Source organism: Sinohyriopsis cumingii, chromosome 5, assembly GCF_028554795.1.
Source record: "Sinohyriopsis cumingii isolate HCF-2022 chromosome 5, ASM2855479v2, whole genome shotgun sequence".
NCBI lineage: Eukaryota > Metazoa > Mollusca > Bivalvia > Unionida > Unionidae > Sinohyriopsis > Sinohyriopsis cumingii.
Genome location: NC_142965.1, coordinates 27767394 through 27794661, shown reverse-complemented (window position 1 = coordinate 27794661; position 27268 = coordinate 27767394). Strand labels below are relative to the sequence as shown.

The 27268-nt window shown below is 37.6% G+C and overlaps 1 protein-coding gene and 1 long non-coding RNA gene across 3 annotated transcripts in view; one reads left to right on the top strand and one right to left on the bottom strand.

The window, feature by feature from the left end:
• Positions 1-6177, top strand: part of LOC149798844 (ADP-ribosyl cyclase/cyclic ADP-ribose hydrolase-like) — a 48246-nt gene extending 42069 nt beyond the window's left edge. For both annotated transcript variants that reach the window (XM_089957743.1, XM_089957745.1), the window contains exon 8: positions 6032-6177. In XM_089957743.1, the coding sequence (XP_089813869.1) occupies positions 6032-6125 (94 nt within the window). In that variant the 3' untranslated portion in view covers positions 6126-6177. The remainder of the gene's footprint in view (positions 1-6031) is intronic.
• Positions 6178-6330: 153 nt separating this feature from the next.
• The window catches only part of LOC149798843 (uncharacterized), a 64275-nt gene continuing 43337 nt past the window's right edge, over positions 6331-27268 (bottom strand). The window contains exons 3-4 of the long non-coding RNA XR_016421036.1: positions 19657-19852; positions 6331-8280 (exon numbers count right to left, since the gene is read on the bottom strand). This is a non-coding gene — a long non-coding RNA (uncharacterized LOC149798843). The remainder of the gene's footprint in view (positions 8281-19656; positions 19853-27268) is intronic.

Here is a 27268-nt window from a genome sequence, read left to right as displayed (position 1 = left end):
GAAAAGAAGTAATGATCCATTTGCCAGTGTGTGTAGGTAGAGTAGTGTGAAAATAAACACTAACTCTTTCTTAAAAATTGTGAGGGTATGTGTTGGTGTGTTTGTGTTTGTAAGTGATAAAGTAGGTTGGTGTGGATAGTAGATTAAAATGATGTTAGTTTGTTTTTTTGGGCTGCTTGAGGTGTATATTTGGGGTTAGATTGGATTGCTTTGAGTATGTGGATAGTCTATTGAAGTGATGGGTAGCATAAAAAAGTGAGCGAGTGTTTCTTTTAGGTCCGCGCGTTGTTGTTGATTTTGGTCATGATCTAGGTAAGATGAATTTTATGTTATTAGGGGGGATGTTTTCCTTCACGTCCGCGCTTTCAGTATAAATTGAAACTCGTTCGGCAGTCCAGCTACCCTTGTTGATTGATCAACACCAAAAAAATGAACACGAGACTTGAGAAACTGTTGGAGCTTCATGTGCATCTGGAATATGCCAGGCGCATATTAAATGAACTGGCCGCGGAAGCCATTGTCGAGGAGGGAAGGATAAGAGAGGAGGAAAGAAGAAACAAAGAAGAAGAAAGAAGATATAAAGAGGAAAGAAGAAACAAAGAAGAGGAGGAGGAAAAGGAGAGAAGAAATTTCAAAATCCCAGAGAGCGAAAATTGGGATTCTGAAGCGACATATCCTGCCTCTGCTCTCTCCCCCCAAAAGGTAAAAAGTAACTGGGGGATAAGATGTGTATGTGGCGCCAGGCCTGGAAGGTGCCACCATTAACTAGGTGTCCATGAAGTTCCAAACAAAACAGCCCTTTTCAGGGCTACCCAATACTCTAGAAAAGAAATAACGATCCATTTGCCAATGTGTGTAGGTAGAGTAGTGTGATTATAAACACTAACTCTTTTTAAAAAATGTGAGGGTATGTGTTTGTGTGTTTGTGTTTGTGTTTGTAAGAGCTCAGGTATGTTTGTGTGAATAGTAGATTATGGGTTTCTTTATTGTTTCTTAGAGTATGTGGAGAGTATAGTTCGGGTTTGATTATAAGAAATGAGAAAAGTGGGGATGTTTTCCTTCACGTTCGCACATTGTTGGGTTATGATCTAGGTAAGATCAATTTTATGTTTTTAGGGGGATGTTTTCCATCACGTCCGTGCTTTTTGTATAAGAACCCACAGTATTCGTGGTTCAAACCATTCTGCAAAGAATAAAAAAGAAGATGGCTTCAAACCACCTTAACAAAATGGAAAAATTGCAAAACGTGATAGACAATTTAGGAATGTTTGAGCAAATGTTGGTTAACCTAAACGAGGATCACTATTCATATAGTCCCCATAGAGTGAAGATGGAGATAAACAATTTACGAAAAATGAAGGTAATCATCAGTGATCTGTTGAAAGAAATAAAGGAGGAGAAGGAGGATGAAGAGGAAAGGATAAGGATGAGAGAATGGAATGAAAAAATTGAAAAAGAAGAAGAAAATGAAAAGAGGAAGAAAGAAGAGGAGGAAGAGAAGATAGAAGAGGAGGAGAAGAAAAAAAAGAAAGAGAAGAAGAGTGTAGGAGATAAAATAAGAACTTGGTGGAGGAAAAGAAGAAATTAGAAGAAGAAGAAGAAAACCCAAAGGCCCTTTTCAGGGCCAGCCATATATCTCGAAAAGAGATAGCCTTTGAATTGCCTACCCCTTTTTTAAAATTTTTTTTAAAAAAAAAATCCCATGTTCCATTCCCTTTGTCCCTAAACTCTATTCCCATGTTAAATTCCCCTTGTACGTAGAGTGACCCACGATTTATTGCCATGTTAAATTCCCCTTGTACGTAGAGTGACCCACGATTTATTGCCATGTTAAATTCCCCTTGTACGTAGAGTGACCCACGATTTATTGCCATGTTAAATTCCCCTTGTACGTAGAGTGACCCACGATTTTTCGCCATGTTAAATTTCCATTGTACGTAGAGTGACCCAGGGGTCCCTGTAATGCTAATTCCCATTGTACGTAGGGTGACCCCATTCACTACTTACAGTTCATCTAATTAAAACTGCTACCAACCATACTATCCTCCATTTCTCACTTTTCCCTCTTTCCGTTGCTTTGTGTGACTACCTTTTCCATCACTCATAGCTCCATAGACATCGTCGTATGACATAGATGCAAATCTGCCACGCTCGTTTTTAACAAATCTTCGCTAATACATTTCTACAACGGTCCAGAGAGAGAGAGAGAGACTGGTAATACGTACTGACATTCCATTAAAGACATTTATCCATTGCCCATCCCTATGTTTCTTTATTAGTCGATTAGTCTGCTGCTTTACCGACCCACACAGTGATAGAGAATGGTTGACGGAGGTCTGTGACATTTTAATGTTAAATAATGTTTCTAGACCCTTTTTAACGGGTTTTATAAAACACGAAGAAAGATATAAAAATCAACAAAGCATTAAATAGATTGCGTACCGTACAAATCTTGGCTAGCTAATGCTACTTTGTATCATTGGTATCGTGAACACTACATTAAAACACTTATAGTTATCCATGAGTTCTCATGGAATGTTCACAACTTAACCATTACGAAGTTCAGTTTTTCTTTTTTCTTCTCTCACTCCACATACTTCCCTTTATTCTCTTTATGCGTGAGATTGAGAGAGAGACAGACAGAGAGACAGACAGACAGACAGACATACAGACAGACAGAGACGCACCATGTTCAATTCACTTAGAAGACGGGAATTATTATTTTATCGTTATTTTATTACAACGCTAATGATTTATCAGTGGAAACTCTTCACATATTTAGAGAATATAGGAGCGATAGCATACTGCTGAAATGCAACTTAATGCTGAAACAATATTTATGTATGCGTATTATAATTTGATATACCAATAGAATTGGCAAATCAAATTGCTTTATGCCAGCCCCTATAAAAGCATCGCTATTGTTAATGTACATGGTATTTATAGGTTACTCTATTTGTATGAGAAAATATAAACGAGTGTTGTTTTTTCTCTCGGATTAATATATCAAGACCTTTCGGAGAAAAGTATTCATCCGAGAAAACGGGTTCATATTTTCACATACAAATGCAGTAACCTTTGTATTATATACTGATTTTCTTATTCTACCTAAGGTTTAATAATAATATAAAAACCACACTACAAGAAACAAAGTAATTGAATTTATGCTCTATTCCAAAATAAATGCACAACCATAGATTCATCAATAGAAAATAACAATATTAATGCGCACCTAGCACCGCCCAGCTACCTTTGAACTTAGTCGTGCGCTCGACATTAGTTTTTTAAAAAAAATATGGTTTTGGTCTACTTAACATTGAAATTTGGAGTCATGAAATTTTTGAGTCTTTGGAGTCATGAAATTTGGAGTCATGAAATTTGGAGTCTTTGGAGTCATGAAATTTTGGAGTCATATTGTGAATGGATGTGCGTTGCAACAGCTTTTCCACTTGGTCTGGAATAAATAGATTTTGGTTTACTTGTTTGCTTGTTTGTTCGTTTTGTTGGGTGTGTATGCATTTTAGTTGTTGTTTTTTGGTCGATCCTACTCAAATCCGCTTAGCTGTGTCAGTTCCACACAAAGTACATCTGTCTGGGATTTAAACAGGGAGGGATGGGTCTTGACGAAGCTGCATGTGTATTTCTGGTCTCTTGAATGTTTGGAATGATAATGTGAGAAAATATGAACTCTTTCAAAAAGACGCTATGAAATGTCATGTTCATTCTATTTTGAGCGCCTTATGCAGAATGTTCTTGCAGATGGAAATGTCGTCGAAATTACAGTATAATTTCGCGGTGCGTAATCAAGTGTTAGAACCCATAGCATAGCTCATGTAATTGGGATTTGCAGAACTACCAAGTAAGTACAGTTTGAGGCAATTCAGGATGAAAAATGTAAGTGTATTTATTTGCCATACTTATTACCAGCTAACGAAGACATGTTTATGCCTTGTCACATGCATGTTATTTGGAGGGATCCCATCTATGATATGACCTGCAATATTCCAAGTTAACTTTTTTGTCGATAGCCTCTATCCAAAACATTGTATCAAAAAAGTTAACTTGGAATATTGCAAAGCAGCTGCTGTGTGACAGTCCTTTCAGCCAGTTATGGACAGTTCTCCTAAATAACTGTTTCAATGATCACAACGATATTTTCAATTTCTACGTCTCAGTTTTTTCTTCTTCTTAATGTTGCGAATATCACGTTCATCAGTGTGCTTGTTTGGAAGTTTGGTTTCTGACTCAGTGAACTCGTCCAAAGTAACTTTATCATCTGTACTTTCCAATGGGACCGCTCCGCTGGCCAAATGGTTAGAACGTCCGCCTTGGATACGGGAGGGAGCGGGTACTAGCAGCTGCCTCGCTTGGTGCTCAGTTTTAAGAGGTTAATGGTAGGACTCGTCGGTCTATTGTCAGAATAATGTGACTGGGTGGGACATGATGCTACATGTCTGCGGCATGATGCCCAAGTGCTAGACATCTGGCACTAGACATCACTATAAACTGTCACACTGCATACATATTAGCGGGACACATACACACACACACACACACACACACACATTCAAATGGGCGAAACATCTTGTTTAATTCATTCACAAACAAATCTAATCAACCCAAACCTAAAACGTCTTCACATGAGTGTACATGGTTTGTTTGCCAAGTAGTTCCTAATACAATATACTAAGTTCAGGCACACGTGTCGTGCACGTGGTGCAATATCAAGATGTTCAGTGTTGTAAAATACAGCACAATTCTGACAATGTAAAGTTAACGAACACAAATACAAGCATACGATAAATATTGAATGTATTTACAGTATGTACGCTGTATCACTGATATACCACGAGATGCATAAATGTTTCTATATATGTTACTGCATTTGTGTGGGAAAATATGAACGAGTTTTTCGGATAGAAATACTGCACGACCGTGGGAGTGCAGTTTATCCATCAGACAAAACGAGTTAAAATTTTCCAACAACAAATAATTTATTTCGCTGAAAAAACTCTGTAAAAAACGAAAAAAATAAGGACTTACGGTTTTAAGAATCAATTCCAAATATAATCAAAGAATAATCAACAAATTAAATTTTAGAAGTCGTAATAATGAAATGTTCTAATGAATCCAAGTTCGATTCCCAACGAAAAATCCAAGATGGAAGGCGATGACGTACACTGTATCCTTTGTGGTGTAAGTTTTCAGTTCTGTGTTATTCACAAAACAATATCCGGTGTTTGAATTTCCCAATAAAATTGAATGAAATGTCTTTGTCCAAGAATTCTGTATGAGCACTCATATGCGTCCTGGGAAAAAATACCTTTTGAATCCAAATAATTCGCATAAACATTAAAATGAAATTCCCAAAATGACACAACAAAAGAAACACCTTTTCGTCCTAGTGTTTAGAAGCCCCACTGAGAGATATCTCTATAAACAATGATTATACAGTAACTCGTAACGCAAAACAAATTCCCGGATGAGGGTCAACTTTCCAGAACCTTCAAGAAGTATTTACGCATAAAAGCACGTAGTCCCAGTATAACCTTGAGAAGAACCAATCATTTTACTCTAAGAATAAGATAAAAAAATAAAAAGGTGTTTACTTCTCTCACTGATTTCTGAATTAAGGTCAGGAACTAGGTCGGATATAAGTGTTAACAAATGAACAGTCAAGGTCAAACTATTTTCTTGAAAAGTATCGAGTTCCAAGTAAACAAAACTACATTATTTTGACATATAATGAAATTTAAAAAAAAAAGATTTCAAAACTAACAAACAATTAAATTAAATCAAATATAAATTAAATCAAATATACCTAACACGATATGTGTCGCCTTCTTTAAAAGCAAAACAAAAATCACTGTTGTGTCTTCCTGTGTGACACAAATTAAACTTATAAATTTGTGCTGTATACAATCCTGTAGATTTCGAATACAATTTATTTGATTTCAATTTATTTAATTTAATTTATAGGATATTCTGATACATCTTATTTTGTAGACTGTCGAATTATCACTTCTTTCAGAGCTATCGTCCATCTGCTGTGCGTCGAGGATCCGACTGCTCGGGAGTGTCAGCTCATTAATAGACTCATGGGAAACATACATTCATCCTTCTAGAGAGAGTTTGTCATATAGCAATGTATGAAAGACAATAAATAATCTGGGTTTATTTTAATTTAGTCCGTTACGACTCTTTGGTCTTAAACTAAGTAACAGAAAAAAAGCTCATTCATTTGAGAAAAATTCAACAAATAATGCATTTCCCTAGAATGCAAAGTGAAAAATTAAAAGAAAATTACAGTATTGTGAATTAAATCCCAAATAGTACTAAACGTTCTATCCAGAGGTATAGCGTTCGGAATGAATTCCAGTACTGAATATGCTGATGTGTCGATAGAACTGAATGAACTAATGTATCAACAGTCTTGACGCATCAAAATGGCATAAACCGGCATTTCCTTGAATGAATTCACAATAATCCAAAAATAGTGATTTAATCCAACAGTCAGTAGGCACAATGTAATTCCAATGAATAAGTTAAGTAAATAAATCCTCTCAAAGTATAACGAATAGACTGATTCCACTAGACAATTGTTAAAATAGGAATGAAATAATTTTGTTTACTGCAACTAATGTATAGACTGTCACCTGAATTATGGCCCAACACAATGCTCTGACCTAGGTCATTTACAGTGGAAGTTTCCATCAACTTTGTAAACAAGGTCAGGGATGTTTACCTTAATATTTAGCAAACTGCCTGAAAAACACCAGGAAGACTATGTTTTTTCCAAGGGGAAGACTAATGTCCGGAATTCAAATGTAAATAAACAGCTTTACAAAAATCGTCTTATCAAATTAATTTACAATCATGGAAAAATCTAGCTATGTAATATGTTGCCTACAAATTATAATTACAATCTACAATCATGGAAAAAAGTTAAACATACAATTACAGTCTACAATCACGGAAGAAAGTTTTAACACACAATTACTATCTACAATCATGGAAGAAAGTTAAACACACAATACATAACAAGTAATGTTAATATTCTTGAATTAAAAGAAAAACTGAAGCGCGGAACAATAACTAAAAGAAAGAAGGTTGCGTAAAGCTTATTTCTCTTTATTATTTTAGAGAGTATTTCTTATTCGCCAATCTCAAGATTACACATTGAATTAAAAAATGTAAATATACCAAGATTATACATTGAATTGATGAGTGTCAATATCTCGAGATAACGCTTTGGATTAATAAATGTTTAAATATCTCAAGATGACACAATTATTTAATAGAAGTGTCAATATCTCAAAATTAAACATTGAATTATTAACAGTGCCAATATTCCAAGATTACAATTTAAATTAATAAGTGTCAACATCCCAAGATTAAACACTGATGACGTATTCTAGCATCTATTCAATGAACTTTTGTTTTCTTTGTTTATCTATCGGTATTTCCTCCTTCCTTCCTTTCCCCACAAACCTAATTATATGGATCGTTATCGCAAATGGAGATGCCTTTCATCTATTAATATTATTTCCTGTTTCCTTTAAGAAAACGAAAACTATTAAATTGATCCTTTTCGTTCTGCGTCTATTGATTTTTCCAGACTCTAATGGAGTTAAAAAGGGGGCACGTGGCAGTAGTTATGTGTGATGACCGAGGGACATGTTTTTATATAGAGAAAATGGCGGATTTTTTTAGGGACACAATAAAAATTAACATGAGTGACGTCATCTGGTTTATAGAGACAGAACAGTTTATAGGGACAAAAATGTCAACAGTGTTACAAGCAGCTAACCTTAATCGGGCAATGAATTAGTAAAAGTGTTCTAGTTGACCGCAATACGTGCTACTCAAAGTATGTATGGAAAATGTTATATATAATGTTCATAGGAACAAATGGGTTTTTAAAAGTACAAAGGGTTTTATAGCGATAAACAAAACGTCGATATACGAAATTAACCAAAAAATACTTTTACAATATAAAGATTTAAAACAGGTTTTGCAATGAGTATATATTTTCAGGCAACTGAGTGGACCTAAAACGGACTATTGTGGTTGTTAACCCTGACGCGTTAACATAATGATCATCGCACTGGTCTCCTTCACTTCCTTAAACTTCGTCTGACAGCCGGACCGAAAATCAAGACTCATTTCAGACAGGCTTGCCTCTCCACATAAATCCTTCTCTTCCAAATAGCCGTATGCTATCTTCGTGATAGCCCATGATGTTTTCACACACGTGGGGTAGTCCGGGCTGAACAGCATCTGCAATATTAGGGTAGACGACTCAACGTTTGTCTAGATCTTGTCATGAAAACAGGTGAATACAATGAGGCGAGCCACTGGCATTTATATTCTAAGGGCTGATCGAAACAAATTGACATGTTGCACCAATTCAAACGCTCATTAGTAAATCCAGTCAGAACACAGAGTCTCTCTTCCAATCAGAAGAGAAGTACGTGTGAGGCCACACACTCAATTGGTGCGCCGGCGTCCGTGCGCAGTGAATGGATACGACATAGCTGGAGCATAGCGGAAACTAAGAAGTCAGTGTATTGGGGTGCGCCTATGGTGGAGACGACAAATGAATTTGTACTGGTTCCAGTACCTACAGCACCTTCTCCTTCCGTACCTAAGCAGAGGAATTTAGACAGAGGCAGTATGAAGAATTGGAGTATTTTTTACAACAGCATAAAGAAGCAAAACAAGCCTTTGTCATTCAGCAGCAAAAACAAGAAGAGGAAGAAAAAAAAACGAGAGGAAGAAAAAGAAGAGAAGAGAAATGCAAAGGAGAGAAAAAGGACGGTAAAGGTCAAACGGTAACGATGCATTTTGGCAGACTTAAGATACTTGACACAAATGTATCAGACGTCCTTAACTCTACCAAAGAGAAAAAAAAACCACCCTGAGCCGAACATTTTATCCCAGAAATCAATCCCTCTACGCTGACTACCCCTCAGAGACCATTGGCTGCAGCAGCGATCACTACCCAATCATTGACAGTAGCAGGTGAAGAAGTAGGACTTGGCCGTGTCAAGAATATAAGGCAGTTCAAGCTCATTGCCTCCATTTCATGAGTTTGTTATTCAATCACAACTCCCAACGGTTTCAGCGCCACCCACCTCTCTAGAAAAGTATGACTACTCAACGTTTGCTAAATCAAGTTAAATTCCTTTTTTCCCATGATCATTGAACGATTAACGTCTGTGAGTGCGTAAGTTTAGGTCCTTATGATAAAAATCAAGACCAAGGGACACTTGCGTTTACTTTCTGGTATATTCTCTCTTTTAGAAGTTACAATGAAATTTCGCATCATCAAATGTCCTTTTCCTTCTTCCATTTTCACTCTTTCGTTTTAAAATTTTTGAATTTCTTCACTACAATAGGTTTTTCCTCTTCTTCACATTTTTCTTCTTGTCTTCTTTTCTTATCTTTCTTGACTGGCATGGGTTCTTCTTCTTCCTTTTCGGATGATTCTTCTTCATTTTCGGAAACCCTCTCCTCTTGTTTCTTTGATCGGATCTCTTTTTTATGGCACTCTGAAGACCAATGTCCTTTCTCCTGACAATTATAACAGCTATCGTGACCTTTGTCTCTCTTTACTCGTGTCTTGATTTGATGTTGTGGGTATTCAGAAGCCCAATGTCCTTTCTTCTGGTAGATATAACAAGTAGCTGGACTTTTTATCTCGAAAGGAGGAGTAGTCCGTTGCCTTCCCTGGAGTAAACTGTTGTATGCCGCCTCGCAAAGCTTTGATCAGAAAATCGATCCACGAGGCCTTTTCCACCTTCTTGACTGCTCGAGAGTTGCATCAATACTCTTATGTAAGGCACAAGCCATATATATATATATATATATATATATATATATATATATATATATATATATATATATATATATATATATATATATATATATATATATATATGAGAAGGGAGAAGAAAATAAGAGGTCAGGACGGGACATATATCCGCGTACCCGAGATGAAATCTTGGCAGTATTAATGCCAGCACCATTGAAGGTGACGTGAGTGAGCCTGAATCTACACTTTCCACGTGTACGTCCAGACCAAGCGAGACTACCTCCAACGAAAGTCAACCAGCAGCACCTGAAAAGGTATTACCATATTCGAGAGACGGAGAAACGTTCCTCCGGAAAATTTAGAGCCAAGGCTTACACTTACACAAGGTGAAGTTTAAAGATTTTAAAGTCCGACTTACCGCTGGATAAATCAGAATGGTTCACCATCAACCACACTAAAACAACAATGCCAAGCCAAAAGATGATGATCGGTTGAGACTCTCCATTGATCACGACAGTTTGAAATCGCCCCTCTGGATCACGATTAGCAGCCCAGAAGAACTGACACGTTCCAAATTCATCAACATGATTTAACACGTTCAGCGATCCAGCGACCAATTTCACATCACCGATGGAAAAGGTACACTTTACTTGACCCACATTTCCCATCTGAAAGGGTTATTGGTGGACGAACATCGCAGCATCAACCGCGACATCCTCCAAATTACCTACACTCATGACCAGATGTGCTTTAGACTGGGCTATCGTCGTGAGAGGAACGTATGCCCACAAGAACTACACTACGAAAAAGAGACTGGGAGTGCATTCGAAAATCGGACCGAGCAAAACAACGAAGAGAAACAGAACTGATAGGCACTACTAATCCCAAAGCACACGTTTGTCAAGGAAAGAAACCAGGACATATTTGTCACCAAATCCTGGACTTCGAACATTATTTAAACATTCAGAAATACCAATTGAAACAGAAAGAGGGTGACAAGAAGAAAGGGGATTTCATCTTTTTAGATTTCGAATATATGCAACAGACTGGCATCCACATTCCTAATTTCTGCTTGGCCATCGGGCTTTTGAGAAGCGCACCCAAGAATCTTTTTCATTGCACCAACTGAAACAAGATACATCGAGAAGCTGAAAAATATCTTTTGAGGACCTAACATGTTTCCCGATTTCGCTCGTTGCAGCTTAGACAATATCGACGACACGTGGAGCCACGAACTCATTGAATATTACAAAGATTGTCATCGCTATGCCACGGTGATGGCTCACAATTTCTCTCGATACGACGGACAATTCCTTCATAAGTACTATAGAGAACAAGGCACCGAATGATTTAAAGGCACCAAGAAAGGAGCTAAAATCATCTGCATGCAAGTGGGACAAGTACAGTTTAAAGATTATATTAGTTGAGTTATTTGGCTATGCCTTTGAGTCGAATGCCTAAAATGTTGGGATAACAGAAACGGACAAAGGACATTTCCTTATTTTTTCAATACCGAAGCCAATCAACACGCCGTCCTGCCACATTTACGACCCTGATAACATACGCACCAAACAAAGAGAAGCTTTCTACGCTCGGTACCCTTTCCACGAGAACTTTTTATGGAGCACGAAGGGATCAGTCCCATGAAAGAAGCATATACCATCGCCAAAACGTTCTCCTTAGAGTACCGTGAGCGATTTATGCCTGAGAACACTCTTGCGGTCATACCCCATTAAACCTCTGCGCTAGCTACATTACTTGTGTGAAAAGGAAAACAAATGGATCCAACATGCCAGAAACGGAGGAGGCGAAAAGAAAATTGGAACAAATTCGGTGGATGGCTGGGACATAGAAAACCTTAAGATCTTGCACGAGTTTCAGGAATGATTTTTTTCACGGATGCACTACTTGTTACCCTCAACGTGACATGCAAAATCCTTCCTCAGATCTTGCCATGGAAGACTTATTCGAGGAAACTTGTCAACAACGTTTGAAGTTAGAACAACAAGGATACCGAGCCATTGAAATTTGGGAACAAACGAGTACGACCGCCGTTTGAAAGCCGATCATGCGTTTAAACGCTTCGGGGAATGTTATGACCTGATGGACTCCCAATACCAACGAGACAGTTTATTTGGAGGACTCACGAGTGCCATATGTTTGCTATGCTGCTCAGATAAGGAGAAGGGAGAAGAAATCAAATACCTGGACGTGTGTTGGCTGTATCCTTGGGTGTGCAAATATCGTCACTTTTCAGCAGGGCACCCACTGATGGTACACATTGACGTAAATAACATTCATCAATACGATTTAATTAAATGCACAGTCTTACCTCCAACCGACCTGTACGATCTGGTCTTACCTTAACGGAGTTTTTCTTTTTTCGTACCTGAGCCGAAACATGTAACCAAGACCAGCCTTGTCATCACACCAAGGAGAAACGCACTTTGACAGGAACATGGGTCAGCGTGGAATTGTTACATGCTTTGGAACTGTGATACCAACTGTTAGACGTATACGAAACGTACCACTTTCCCAAGGCAGAAAAGTACCAAAAGGTCGATGACAACTCAGAAAGATATTTCTCGGGCTATATGGACGCCTTTTTGAATCTAAAACAAGAAGGCAGGGGCTATCTTTCCTGGTGTCAGACTCTCGAAGACAAGACAAATTCAAATAGGAGTACCGTTCAAAAGAAGGCATCAGTTTAGGCCACATCGAAAGAAACGAAGGAAGACACTCGTTTGCCAACGTCAAGTTGAATATTTTGTTGGGGAAATGGTGTACTGTGCTTTGGACACAGACAGTTGCATCTACATCCATCGCCTTGATCATCCTCACCCTTAGATCGAAGAGATCGTTTAGGTGCCTGGACGAACGAGCATCCCCAAAACAAGATTCGGAGTTTTGCTAGCGGCGGTCCTAAAAACTACGCTACGAATTCCAAGATAAGCGAGGAGAATTGCACTGAAATTGCAAAGTCAAGCGGTGAACTTTGGTGTGCTGAAAGAAGCTTTGCAGTCGGGAAAGAATCAAAACTTTAGAGTAACCTATGAACCGCCGAAAATTGTACGTTTATCTACTCTCACCAAATCATCAATCGCCCATTGGAAAAATGTATCATTTCGGTGATAAACTCGAGTGTGATACTGAGCCTTGCGATTGCATCGATGCCGTACCCTACGACATCATCAATTCGGCACGACATGGGCACTTCTCTACTGATGCCACTACGACCACCATAGTAAGTAATGATGTGCAGGTAAAACCTTACGGATGCGAAAGTGATGTATTTTGTTTTCGTATACCAGTCCACAGTCTACACGGCCCTTAAAATTTAGCTTTTAAAAGTGTTACCGGAGATCTTCCACCCTGCAGATCTCATACATGCCTGAGCAAACTACCTCAGATATCACCACCACCTCATCGAAATGCACCCGATTGTTAATAGTGTAGAGCCTCAAAGAGCATTACAGAGTGTCACTAGAAATGCTAGGACACGAAATATTCATCGAAAATGTTGTACTTCCTGTATTTCGTGTCAAATTGCAATTTTAACACTCAATAAACGTGTCCTGAAAAGTATAAAATCTCTTGTTTATGTTATTTTCGTAATTGTGAACATTTCACTATGGCTACACCTTCTTCTTCTACCTCTTCCTCTGTTCTCAAAGTCATTGACGAAAAGCTAGATCGTCCAAGTCTGGAGGTACTGTATCTTTGCCATTCATTTAGCATTTTGATTGCTGGATCGAACGGTTCAGGCAAACCCGAATTTGTAAAACGTTGGATCGATTACAAACCCATTTGATCTATTGACCAACCCAACGCATTATGTGGTGTAACAAGAATGGCAATCGGCTTATAGCCTCCTTCAAGAAAGTCAAGAGAATTCATCGTGTTTGTGGAAGGCATTCCTTGCGAAGACGATGGGATGGTGTGAAAAAAATAAAGAAGGGAAGCGTTTGAGGCATATAAAACGGCGTGGTTGTCTGTCTGGCCATCACTCCATTCATTCCATTCCTCCATTCACAATAACGTGCTCACTCTCAGAGGGAGCAGACGTGTAATCTCAGCTCAGAGTTGTAGTATATTCACCAATTCAGGAGACAATCAACCGCATCACACCACCACCACCCACAGTACACAACACTTTGAAAGGAAGATAGCAGCCCGTCAAGCAGTTTTGTCCTGTAGACGTGGTCAAGCAGCCCGCAAAGCGTTAACGACCAGCCGACGATGCCTAGCTGCCTTCCAAGTTACACGACCTGCAGCCGAGGACCAGCAATTCTCCAAGCAGAAATCCAATATACTATTGACATCACACATTACATTTTTGGAAGTGGGAAAAAACAATTCAAGGTAGGATTAAATTTGGCTGTAAACCTACAGGTCATTATATGAACTCAGTGCTATTTATATTGAAAGATACTATTCACAATATCCATCATATTAATACCCTCTCGCTCCTTCTATTTAGCAATTCAGTAAAATATATTAGCTGATATTAGTTAGCTTCAAAATCAATTATTTTAGCTGAAAAGTAGTACATCCATTGGAAATACTGGTCTCTTGACCTCGCTTAAAAAATTCTAAATTTATATTGGGCTCCTTTTTATTTAAAATGTCCCAGCAAATTGGAAACAAATTCAAAATTACCACGATTAGACGTGATATTAGGAAAACCAACACGGTATTGGATATGACGAGGAAAAAAATCAATTCCCACACAAACACTTATATCAACTCTCCTGTAAACATCGGCAAAAAGGAAAATAGCGATGTTAACATTAACGATAACAATAGCAAGATCAATGTTAACAATAGTAGCCCCATCCAGGATCTTTGTCCCACCTAATGACTTTCGCACAGTCATGGGATACTTTCAATCTAGCCTGACTGTCCGCGTTCTTCTTCACCTGCCTTAAGAAGTTGTTGATTCTATGCCATCACCATCAGATTATCCTCATTTATCTTTTCAGGGCAATGGAAAATTCAAGGAACCAGAGGACTTAAATAACATCATTCCTATGTCACCCACATTTTGGAATTCACTAGGGACGGCAAACACTGTGCATGCCATAGAAACGCCCACAGACAAGAATCAATCAATACACAATAGTAGCAGCTTAAAAATATGGTCACTCACTCCCAACAAACAGTTACCAATCAAGATCGATATATCATCAAAAGAGGATAACACACCCGACTCAAAAGACCCCCTTGCACAGAATGCCGGAACACAGAACAATGATCGGACCTATCTACCTAAGGCGACCACTAAAGTAACATCGCCCATTAGATCTTATGCTGGCATGGTGATGACCAAAACTAGCCAAACATCACAGGCAAGCGAGACAACTACATCAAATCAAGCAGTCTCCTCAGCAGAGTTATCTTTGAACAACCTTCAAAAATGACACCATCAGAAGGAAAGCAGTCAAACCCCTGGACCATTGTAGAAAAATCATTTCCCAGACACACAGTAGGCAATTGAAATAGAACGCATCGTTGCCTCACAAGACGAGGCATACTGGAAAAAGCCTGTGTCACCAATTGTTGAAGATGCAGCCAATATGATGGCAAGGGGAAAACCCATAAAATGGACAATCCATGGCAAAATCTACAAAACAGGGTAAGAATGTAGTAAATAAAACCTCAAGAGAGAAACCAAACAACAGGAAAAAGACAAAGGCAAAGGAACCTATTAAACGGACAGTTGGTAAGAAAACGATTAGGCAGAATGAGGAAAAGGATAATAAGACTACTGACATCATCAATGGAACAATCAGTATGAAAGGAAACCTGAGAAATCTAACCAACAGACCCAAAAGTACCACCCCAAAGAACATACTTTATATATTACCAGTAGCAATATACAAGTACTTAATCTGAGCACTAAAAGTATTGCAATTGCCCTATCAAAAACAAGAAGAACTTTTACATCAATGATCAAATATTTACAAAGCATACAGATTCAAGAACAACCAAGGTCATGAAACGGCAGCAGTACTGGTGGAGTTCCTGTCAATTCCATCCCTGCTTGTCAGATTTGGTACAAACATACATTTTTACAAACTGGAGGAGTAGATCAAGAAACACGGATGTTTCAGCAACTGCAAGGCATGGGGGCATTACACTAGATCATGCACATACAAACCAGTGTGTAACAACTGTGGCGGCCAACATGCCGGTAAATGCACATCCAAAGGACAGAGATGTGCCACCTGTCGAGAATTGCACCATCACAAATCAAGTGACTGTTTTTACGCCTAATGGAAACAGAACACTTACCATACTAAAAGGCAAAGACTGCTGTGAAATATCTCAAATAGGAGAGAAGACCACAAACAACAGAAATGTCAAATGCCACACTGCATGATAATAATAAATCTGCAGTAAGAACCTGTACCCAACCAAGAAACAAAAAAATAAGGATTAATCTGGAAAACGGCTCATTATCAGCAATAGACCAATCGACTTCTACGCCCAAATTAGGTGAAATAGCAAACTGGGAAGTCGATCAGACCAGCACATTAGGAAGTGACCACTTCCCAATAATAATCACCCTCAATTTAACTACCACAATTGTTAACTCCACCAAACTACCTAAGCGGAGATTTGATATGGTTCATTGGTTTGCATTCAGCTCTATACTCAAAGATACGACCTTAGAGCAACTTCAAGATGTCAACATAGACAAATATAATCAGAATGTAATAGAAACACTGTCATCGCGGCGCCTATGAGCATCCCCAAGACGGGAGGAGAGAGAGATCAGAATACAAAGCCGTCAGTACCATGGTGGAACCATGAATGCAAAAAGAAAGCATTGAAAGAAAAGAAAATAGTTTGAAACAGATTCAGGCACACGGGCCTCTCCTCGGATTCTCTATAGAAGACAATGGGGCAATCGGCAAAACTAATCATTCGCATCGCGAAAGAAAATACTTGGCATAAGTACTGTTCATCCTAGATTTAGAAGCAATGCAAAACAGGTTTCGAAGAAAATAAAGGAAAGTAACTAAATTAATTCAACCCATGCCTAATATAACTGGAGCGATAACAAAGAATCAGAAAGCCGATCTACTAGCTGAACACTTCGCGGGAATGAGCAGTAATTAAAATCATTCTACCCAATTCCAAACACATAGGAATATAGAAGAACAAAACTAGCCGCAGCTGATTACGGAGTTAGGAGGCAAACCTCTCGCCACTAAATATGGATTTTAGCATACACGAATGGAGAACAGCACTGAAAAGTAAAAATTAAACCTCGCCATGAGAAGATAATTTAGGACATGAAATCTATATGAACCTATCCGAAAATATAGACATTGCATTGCTAGACTTAATCAATACATCCTGGAAAACCGGAAAAAATCCCTAACAAATGGATGGATATAAGCAATTGTAAATCCAATAACAAAACTGGTAAAGCCTCAACATAACTTAATTCCTATAGGCCAATATCCCTCACAGATTACATTTGTAAAGTGACGGAAACTATGATTTTAAAAACCATCTGGAAAATAATAATTTAATCTTTAAAAACCACAGTGGCTTTCGCAATAAAATATCAACTATAGATCAACTAATTCGACTTGAATCGATCATAAAACAAGCCTTCCCACGCTAAATGGAAATGTGATCGCAATCCCGTAGCAATTTTCTTCGACCTAGAAAAGCTTTTGACCTAGTGTGGACAAATGGCCTAGTTGCGAAAATAAACCATTACGCTATTAATGGCTGCATGCACCAGTGGATATCACATACACCAGTGGATATCACATTTCCTAACTGGACGACAAATCAGGACAAGAACTGGGTACCAATATTCGGACACACATGTACTAGAAAATAGCACACCACAGGGACGTGATTAAGCCTCACTCTATTTAACATCATGATCAATAACCTGGAGCGTTCTGTCGATCTTGCCAAGTTAGATTTATTACAATTTTCCGACTACAGCGGCATAGACAATGTAGGTAACCTTGCAGCAACAAAATGATCGGCGAAATCCAATATAGTTTAAATCAGATTGGACGGTGTGTCGACAAGTGGAGTTTTAAACTTTAAAAAGTAAAGCCAATAATGTTTTCACCTAAGACCAAGATAAAAAGAGAATACCCGACCTTGTACATCCAAAACACCCAAATCAGATTGGAGAAAGTCGCAAAGTTTCTGGGTAGGTATTTTGATGAACATCTCGCCTATAAATACCACATCAAAGAACTAATCCGAAGATGTAACTGGATTTAAATCTCCTTAATAATATTAAAGGACTTAATTGGGGAACGGATCAGAACACACTCATAACGCTATATAGATCACTAATTAGATCTAAGCTAGACTATGGATGTCAGGTCTATGCCTTGTTGAATCCAAAACTTTTGATTAAACTAGAAAACATTCTAAATTGTTTTACGCATATGTACAGGAGCTGACAGAAATACTTCTAAAGAAGAATTACAGGTCCTAACAGGAGAACCACCAAAACGGCTAAGGAGGTAAGAATTATTACTAAGATATGCGGCAAGAATATCATTACATGACGATACACATCCTGCTCAATCTACTATGACAAGAATCTAAATCTAACATTCCTTTTAGCCGCCGCAGGTTAGTACCAAATCCACGTGGATGAAAATAATACACGAGTTAGCAAAAAACCTAGAAATTCAAAACCTGCAGGCAGATCAAATCAGATACACATACAATAAACATGCAACACCTCACAAGTCAATTTATTAGCAGCAAATCTTGGATCCAAACATTAACAACCATTATAAATAAGAGCAAAATTACTATATGCCATTGACGAGTTATACAAAGGTTACATCGAAATCTATACTGACGGATTAATATGCAAAGATCCTGACAGAACGGCAGCAGTAATAGTAATACCGGAAGAAAATATAGACCTCGGAGCCAGACTCCCAGACAACTGCTCTACATACACAGCAGAGTTTTGGGCCATAATTGAAGCCCTTAAATGGGTCCAATCCACCAGCATCTGCAAAGCAATAATCATCAGAGATTCACTCAGCATATTAAGATCAGCTCTACCAGCCGGGATAACTTTGTAAAAGAGACCAACCTGCTACTTAGAGCCATGGAAAACAAAATAAGACAATATAATTTATGTGGATACCATCTCACATTGACATCCCAGGAAACGACAAAGCGGGTCTAGCAGCCAAAAATAAGCTCCAAGAGTTGAACCCAATCCCACTCCATTACAGCACGAAAGAAATCTATCATCAGTAAGAAAATCATAGGAAAATGGGAACAGGCTTGGGATAGTAGTAAACAAGAACGCACAGTGTACTCTATTCAAAAGAATATGTGCAAGAACATAAAGGCACCCATACTGGCTAGTAAACATGACCAGAAAGGCATCAATAGAATCAAGATCGGGAAAACTATTAGCCAGCAGTTTTAGAATATTCCTTCAAAACAACAGGGTTTCGGGCTTGCATTGCCTTCATTGTCCAACTCCTTAGAATCTAAATCATGCATTCAACGTGTGCAAAAAATACCAAGCACAACGGGAAATCTTTAGGACTAAGCAAAACTCTTCAGGATTTTCAACGACCAACACGGAAGTTTTCAGACACAGTAATTCCAACATCAGTTTGACGTACAATGATATAGTGTTCCTCCTGAAAGAGATAGGTAAGCAAGAAAAAATATAACCCTAATTAGTAGGTACAGCTTTTAGATCAACAAGATCAACCAAATTACTCCACCCCCCTTCCGTTTCCATATTTCATTTTGATATCTTCCTAACCCTACAAAAGACTCCAACGCATAATATTCAAAGTCCAGAGTACCTTAATACCAATCACTGTCCACTAAACATCATTGTTGTCGGGCTTTGTGAGAAGCGCAGGGGAACAATCTGGCAGGTGCAAGACGCTAGATTTCAGGTCGCATGGTACCTGGATAAGACTGTCTGGACTCAGATCTATCATCTGCTGCAATGGAACTCCATGCCTTTTGTGCGTCTGTAAAAGCCATCTGGACAATCTGCAATATAAGCATATCATAGCGTAATAAGTATTATCGAAATTCAAATCTCTAAAACATTATTCACTAAAACCCAACATATGCAATGCAGTAAAGTGACAAGACCCTTAACTAACCAGATATTAATTATTAGCTTAATGTAACTTTACTAAATTTAGCTTAGCATACTGAATCATCCGTCTGACACATGTCAGCTGTTAAAATCCACTAAACAATGGCCATTAAAGGCAACGCCCATAGCAACAATTATTCCTGAAAGACACTATTATTAAAGATTAGTATAAATAACACATTCAATGCAACCAAGTCACATATAGTTTATCTGAATCCATATTTACTACAGATGAATAGCAGAATATAGAAATGACAATAAAATCAGGTCAACATTTTACATATCATACAACTATATCTCCAAATATTACTAACAACCTCTTTCATTTATTCCTCTCTATTCAGCACTATGAAATGACGCAATACATACTATATATAGATAGATTTCATCTGTCCCGGAATTACAAGAAAATATATAAGGTGTCTATAAACCCAGACATCAGGCCAAGCTGCAGAAAGTAGCCATGATCGAACAGACTCAAATAAATAGGTTTAGCTTTTGAGGATCCGAAATTAGAATAATAAGGTGGTCTAATAACCTCATGACCAACAGGACTCGCTGAACAATGCGGCATCAAAATTAGATATAGGTCTTAAGGCCCCAAATTATATTTATAAGGTGATTAATACTCAGTTCATCAGGCCCACCGCACAAGGCGGAATGTAATATATCACAATTAAATAGAACCTAAAACTATCGAACGTTGTTAATTTAAATAAAACCCACAAAATATACAATATGCTGTCTTACCCACTTCTTCAATAATCAATCATAAATAGCACAGAGTCAACATTAATCAAGACGATTCTTTTACTTTCGGAAAAAGGGTCAAAAACAATCCCGGATGTTAACAAGCGGCTCCATTACTGTCTCCATCCCTTCATCCCTGCCACCCCTGAACATTTAAATTAATTAGTGTGCCATGCACACATTAAAGCGTTGAAAGGGTGGGGCTCCGTACTACCCCTCACGATCAATTAACAAACCCACAATAAGGGTATTAACGAGTCGTGCATGCCCGATAGGCAATAACGACTTTTAATTGAATTTTATCGTCATCATCTGTCTGACTTTTCCGCTACATTCCATTCGATTCCTTCCACTGTGAGGGAACAGACGTACTTCGACATTAACGCCAAAAGTTGTAGCATAATCGAGCACTCAGAAGGTAATCATTTTGCATCCATTGTATTGCACTACCACCACATCCTTTACCCAGTATCCGGTGAAGATAACGTAGCCTGCCAAGCAGTTCCGTCCTGCAGACGTGTCCTAGCGGACCGCCAAACTGTTCGACCATCCGAAGAGGCCGATCAGCCCGCCCGCCAAGCCGCACGACCTACAGACGAGGACGAGGAGCCCACCTAGCAGAACACCATCATACAATTGACACTACAATTCATTAACACTATTCATAACAGGACAGGAAATAGTTTAGACTAAGAGCAGCAGGGAGGGCGAACATGTCAATTGTGAAGGGTCCGTTCGCGAACTTAAAGCTTCGTACGAAAGAAAATGAACACTAATACTAGGTCAATAACGCTAAACCAAAGCCTCTAACGACCAATATTTTCTCTAATTGGGTTAGCTTATTTTGTTACTTATATCTGTCGCTTTTTATTTTCCAAAAATATGTGTGTTCATTTACGTGTTGGCCACTCATTTATTGGTTGAGCCCTCAATGCTGCTGCAGTGTGTGCATAATTAAATCATTAATAATGTAAAATAATAATGTGTGATCGTGCTCCAATAATAGAAGCTCGCACAGCTAGACTAGCTCGAGAGCGACTATAGGCAATTGAAAAATATATTCCAGTCCGTGATTCTGTCAGAAACAAATTACAAGCGCGTCACGAGTCTCAGGTGGAATTTACAAACGGTGCAGAACAGTTATTTAAACCAATTGTCGAACCAACCAAGAAAATTGCTATAGCAGCTGAGGAGGCTCAAAAAACTCTTGAGATATTGCCTGTTTTTATTGCTGGCAGTCTTCAAGCAGTTCACACACACACCCCAGCAACCTCCTCAACCATAACCTGAAGTTCAACCACAACCTCTGGCAAGAGCCAGAACCAATATAATAGATATAAATTTACGTCTGAATGTATTGCCGCTATCATTGACCAAACCCAATTAATTAATATTGCCGCGTTTGGATATCATACGATAGAAAAGTATGCAAAACCCAAATATGTTGATACTCTGAAATATGGCGACTGGGTTAGCGATATATATCGTGTTGCTACTGATATTCCGCAGATCAGATCTGTTGAAGATTTTAGACAGTTTAACTCTTTTTTAGCCGGGCAGCAGATTGAGCAAACAAAAGAAGAAAGTTGATAAAGAGAAAAAGAAATGAAGCAGCAACTTGAAAAAGCAAAATCAAAAAGGAAAGCATCAAAAACAGGTAAGAAAAGCAGTCAAAACAACAAGTGTGGAAAAAGAAGAATTAGAAGCAATGGAAGATGGGATGAGGGTAATGAGAGAACAAAATAGTATTGTCTGACTCTAGTGTCACGTGAATTAGTCTTGGTACAGGTGCCAGGGGGAGTGGCCTTATTACCTCATGTCCCAATAATGTTCTCGCCGATGTTGAACGATTAGAAATTCTGATTGGCTGAAGACCAGCCGATAATAATTCACCAAAAATCATTAATGAAGCAGCTGTTATTTGTCAACGATTATTTACAGGTGGTATCATGAACATTAATATTTACAGGTCTCTCATCGATGAAATCGTTGATGATTATCACTGATTAATGGAAGTAATTAGAATGACTAAAATAAGATGATCTTAAATAATGCTCAACGTGGACCGATCATGGCCAGGGTGATAAATTCGCGACTAGCAACGTACAAAAGGATCTACGGTGATGGACTTGGTGATGTTGTTACGGGTCTATTTAGAAGGATAGCCCCAAAAGCAATATCAATTGCAAAACAATTATCAATGAAAGCTATTGACGTTGTTAGTGAAAAAAGTATTGGTACTGTTGGTGATTTTGCTAGTAAAGCACTTTCAGCAATCAAGGATAGACTAGCACGATTATTACGCAGACCACAAGCGGTCCGACCGCAGCCAGTAAAATTGTCCAGCACTGAAGTTCTGCCTGCAAATGTTAGTAAAATAAAAAATTAAGCTGCAAATCAAAAACTAGCAGAGTTGGCTGGTGTACCACTATCGGAGAAAGAAAAAATATAACTGCTAGTCTGATAGGAGGAAATGGAATTTCCCGAAATGGTCTTCGTGTTAGACGATAACAATTATAATCAAATATTCAAATGTGTATCTGATCCAGCGCTTGACATATTTGACCAGTTCTCAAAGATGAATCTGTGCGTGATTATCAATATTATTTTTATGACGCACATGTACCTGACGCAAGAGGAAGAATCGAGTTACAGGTTTAGGATACAAGTATATATGTCATACCCGCTGAGGCATTCATTGAGATCGAAGGTAGACTTTTTAAAAATGATGATACGACAAGGTTTTGTTAACAATGGTGTTGTGGCATTATTTAATAGTGCCACATACATGATTGACGGAATAAATATTGAATCGTGTCTCAAAATTGTTGATGTTGCCACAACAATATTAGGTCTGGCAAGGTATTCCGATGATTACTCGAGGTCAGCTGGTCCGTTAATGATGTTTGCCAAGGATATAACTGATCATCCATAAGTTAAGAAACGCTGCACGGGATGGACCTACCGATTCAGTGCTATCAATGAATGTCCATTTCAATTTAGGATTTGCCGCACGTAGATTAATGTTAAATGACAATGAAGAATTTTCATTTGTGATTCCACTATCACATATATTTGGATTTTATAGAAATGTTAGAAAAGTCATATTTTGAGCTAAACACACCATGGTACTTGTCAGAAAAGCCATTGACAATGTTGCAATATGGCGTGATGCTGCAGTTGGTGCTGGGGAAGTAATACTAAAAAAACTTTGGCTGTGGATGCCAGTAATGATTCCATCGCTGGCCAAAGAACAACGGTTGCTTTCTTTCATGGATCAGGGTGGTAAATCAATATTATCATGGTTGACAATGAGAACAGACAGTATTCAAAGTAATGCTGCTGGGTTATTCACATGGCATATAGAATCACACCAAGGGGTGTCAGCACCACGACATATATTCATCGCATTTCAGGAAAAAGCTACAGTAGATTCACAGGAACGAAATCCAATGGTGTTTGATAAGCTTGGGGTTAGTGCGGTTTCCATACAGATAAACGGACATTAATAACCTTCTGAAGAAGTGTTGCTGAATTTTGATCTCAAAAATATTGCACGTGCTTATCATCGTTTGATAATATTTATGGGACGTGATCAAACTGTTGATTCTGGTTTGCAGATATCCCAGCGGGATTTCTCGATGTTGCATTCGATATATTACTTTTCACTGGAACATTTGGATTTTTTTTAGTTGATATACACTTCCGAGCTCAAATAGATATACTACCCGCTGATTGTGGTTAAAGAGCAATCGCGGTTATACTCTCAGATAAAACAATACTACTTGAAGATGTTGGTGGACGAATGACAGTTATTGATGCCCAGTAGAAAACATGTAATTAAATCGCTCATGATATTATAATGTCATATAATCATGTTAGTGTCAGTCTGACTCCTGGTCAGATTAAAAAGCTTCTATCGAAATCAACAAATAAATGCGGAATAAAATATCACTAAAAAACAACAAATTGAAGGTTGTCCGAATAAACTATCACTGACTGAACGCCAACTCAGGCACTTCAGTGACTCTAAACAATCAAAGACTGGCGTTAGACTTAATCTTTCTGCAGGTGCCATCAAAGACGCAGTCATGATGGGAGGCATATTTTCATGCTTGCAGCTATACCAGCGTTAATCGCCGCTGCAGTGCCAGCTGTTGCAAAAGCAGCAGCACTTGGTGCTGTTGGAACTGCCTCTGGAATGGCACTAAAGAAAGCAACAGGTCACGGAATAAAATCTTCCAATAAAAGGGAAAGAGTCTAAGATTACCAGGAACCCCCATTCATGGTAAGGTCATGGTCTAAAACTTCACGGGACACTTCATCAGACGCAAAGCGTCTCCTTTCTATATCCAATTTTGATTTAATTGATGCTGCTAAGCGATTAAATATTTAAAAATTCAGAGGTGTTTTTATGCATGATTAATTACCAAAACAACCAAACCGTGTTGAAGCATGTATCATTAACCTCGATGGAAGTTCTTGTCCAGGTACTCATTGGGTTGCATACGCGATTGATCCACGTGGAATTATTTATTTCGATTCGTATGGGTTGGCGCCGCCAAAGAAATTTTTCAAATATGTCAGCAAAGTGCAAAGTACTCCGATCTGGTATTCTACCTTACCAACACAGACAATAACTGATCCACCAATATGTGGCTGTGAAGTAATTGCTGTACTCGACGCTGTGTCAAAATCTTCCGGTGTACCTCATAAGTTTGTACTTGCGTACACGAGTTCTGTTTTAAACAGATCTTAAAGTATACTGGTAGATATTTAAGGAAAACCTTCTATCAAAACAAGAAAGAAAAAAAGATTATATTTCTTTGTAGAAATACACAACTAAAGATGATCTTGCTGATCTTATGAACCTCTTTGGAGGGGACCAGCATGAGGTTGTTATTTTTCAGGATAAATACGATGTTTTAAAGACAAGTAGTGATGGAATAATATCAGATCCTGAGTTCACAGAAATGATTATAATTTACCGCGAAGGTACCAATGTATACATGATTGTGTCAGAATCTACGTCAGATTTAGAAAATAATAATAATAATAATAATAATAATAATAATAATAATAATAATAATAATAATGTCAACGTCAAATGAATTACTGCAATAGATCGTCGTTTATATAACTCCGTTGAAAACCACGATGATATCAGGAAGCTCAACTTTCCTGAATTTAGCATTAGTTTTCCAACTGTAATTCCAGGGAAAGAAATAGCCCTAGCACAATTGCGAGTATATCACAGTTGGCCAAATATTAGATCAAAATCATTTGGTGGATTGCAAACAAATAATTCACTGATATTTGTACAGAAAAAAAAATCAGATGGAACCCACGATTGGCAAGTTGTTGGTATTCGCACAGACCGTTATCAAATTAAACAAATCAATGATGAATTTCAGAGCAAATCTATCACTGGAAAATAATCTAAAATAGCTATCACTGTTCACGAACCAACATTATCAGCGGCGATAGAATAAAGTCGCTAGATTATGCCGCTTATATATATATATATATATATATATATATATATATATATATATATATATATATATATATATATATATATATATATATATATATATATATATATATATATATATATATATATATATATATATATATATATATATATATATATATATTATATATATAATCGATTAGATCCGTCATAGGACGATCTGATATTACACGTGTTTATCAAGGACCGTTAGAACCAAAATATGTCAAATTCATCACAAATAAGAAAATATTTATAATAACTCCAGATTATAGGGAGTGTTATCCATGGGGTATTCAAAATGATTATATTCATGATCCCGACGGTAAGGTTTTTCCATACACGCCGTTCTCAATAACTTATGTTACTCCTGATAATTAGGAATTTGTTTATGAAATTTTTTTTACGTCATTAGCTAATAAAATTAAAAACGAACATCGAAATAAATTGACAACCATACCGCAGTTATTCAAGAATTATATTCAAGAATATCCCAACGACGATAAAAAACAAATCACTGAAACAATACAACACTTACATCAGATCTTGAATACACTAATCTATTTATTCTTGAAAAAAAATGAAAATACTCATATATTCATGCAAGTAAATTATCCACTAGGCAAATATATGCTAGACATTATAAAATAGAAGAGTATTTTCTCGCGGATATGAATGAATATGATCAATTACAAAACCTTTTTCAATTAGTCCATTAAAACAATCACAAATAAATATATGAGAAAGGTACGCATTATTTTTAATCCTGAGCATAAAATGACCAAAATTATTGACAGAACCAATTTGTCCTTTTAATCGAAAATTTCTAATAATTCCATCGCGAGATACTTCATATTCTTTAATAATTAGGTGTTTTACAAATTCCCTTTCTTCCATTGTTACGAAAATGGGGTATTCAAATATATATTGGGAAATTTGTCTATATAATCTTTGACGCACTTAATAGCATCATTATTATATTTCCTTTTATAATACCACATTAATTCTCGATATGTTTTACCTCCACATTTTACAAATATTT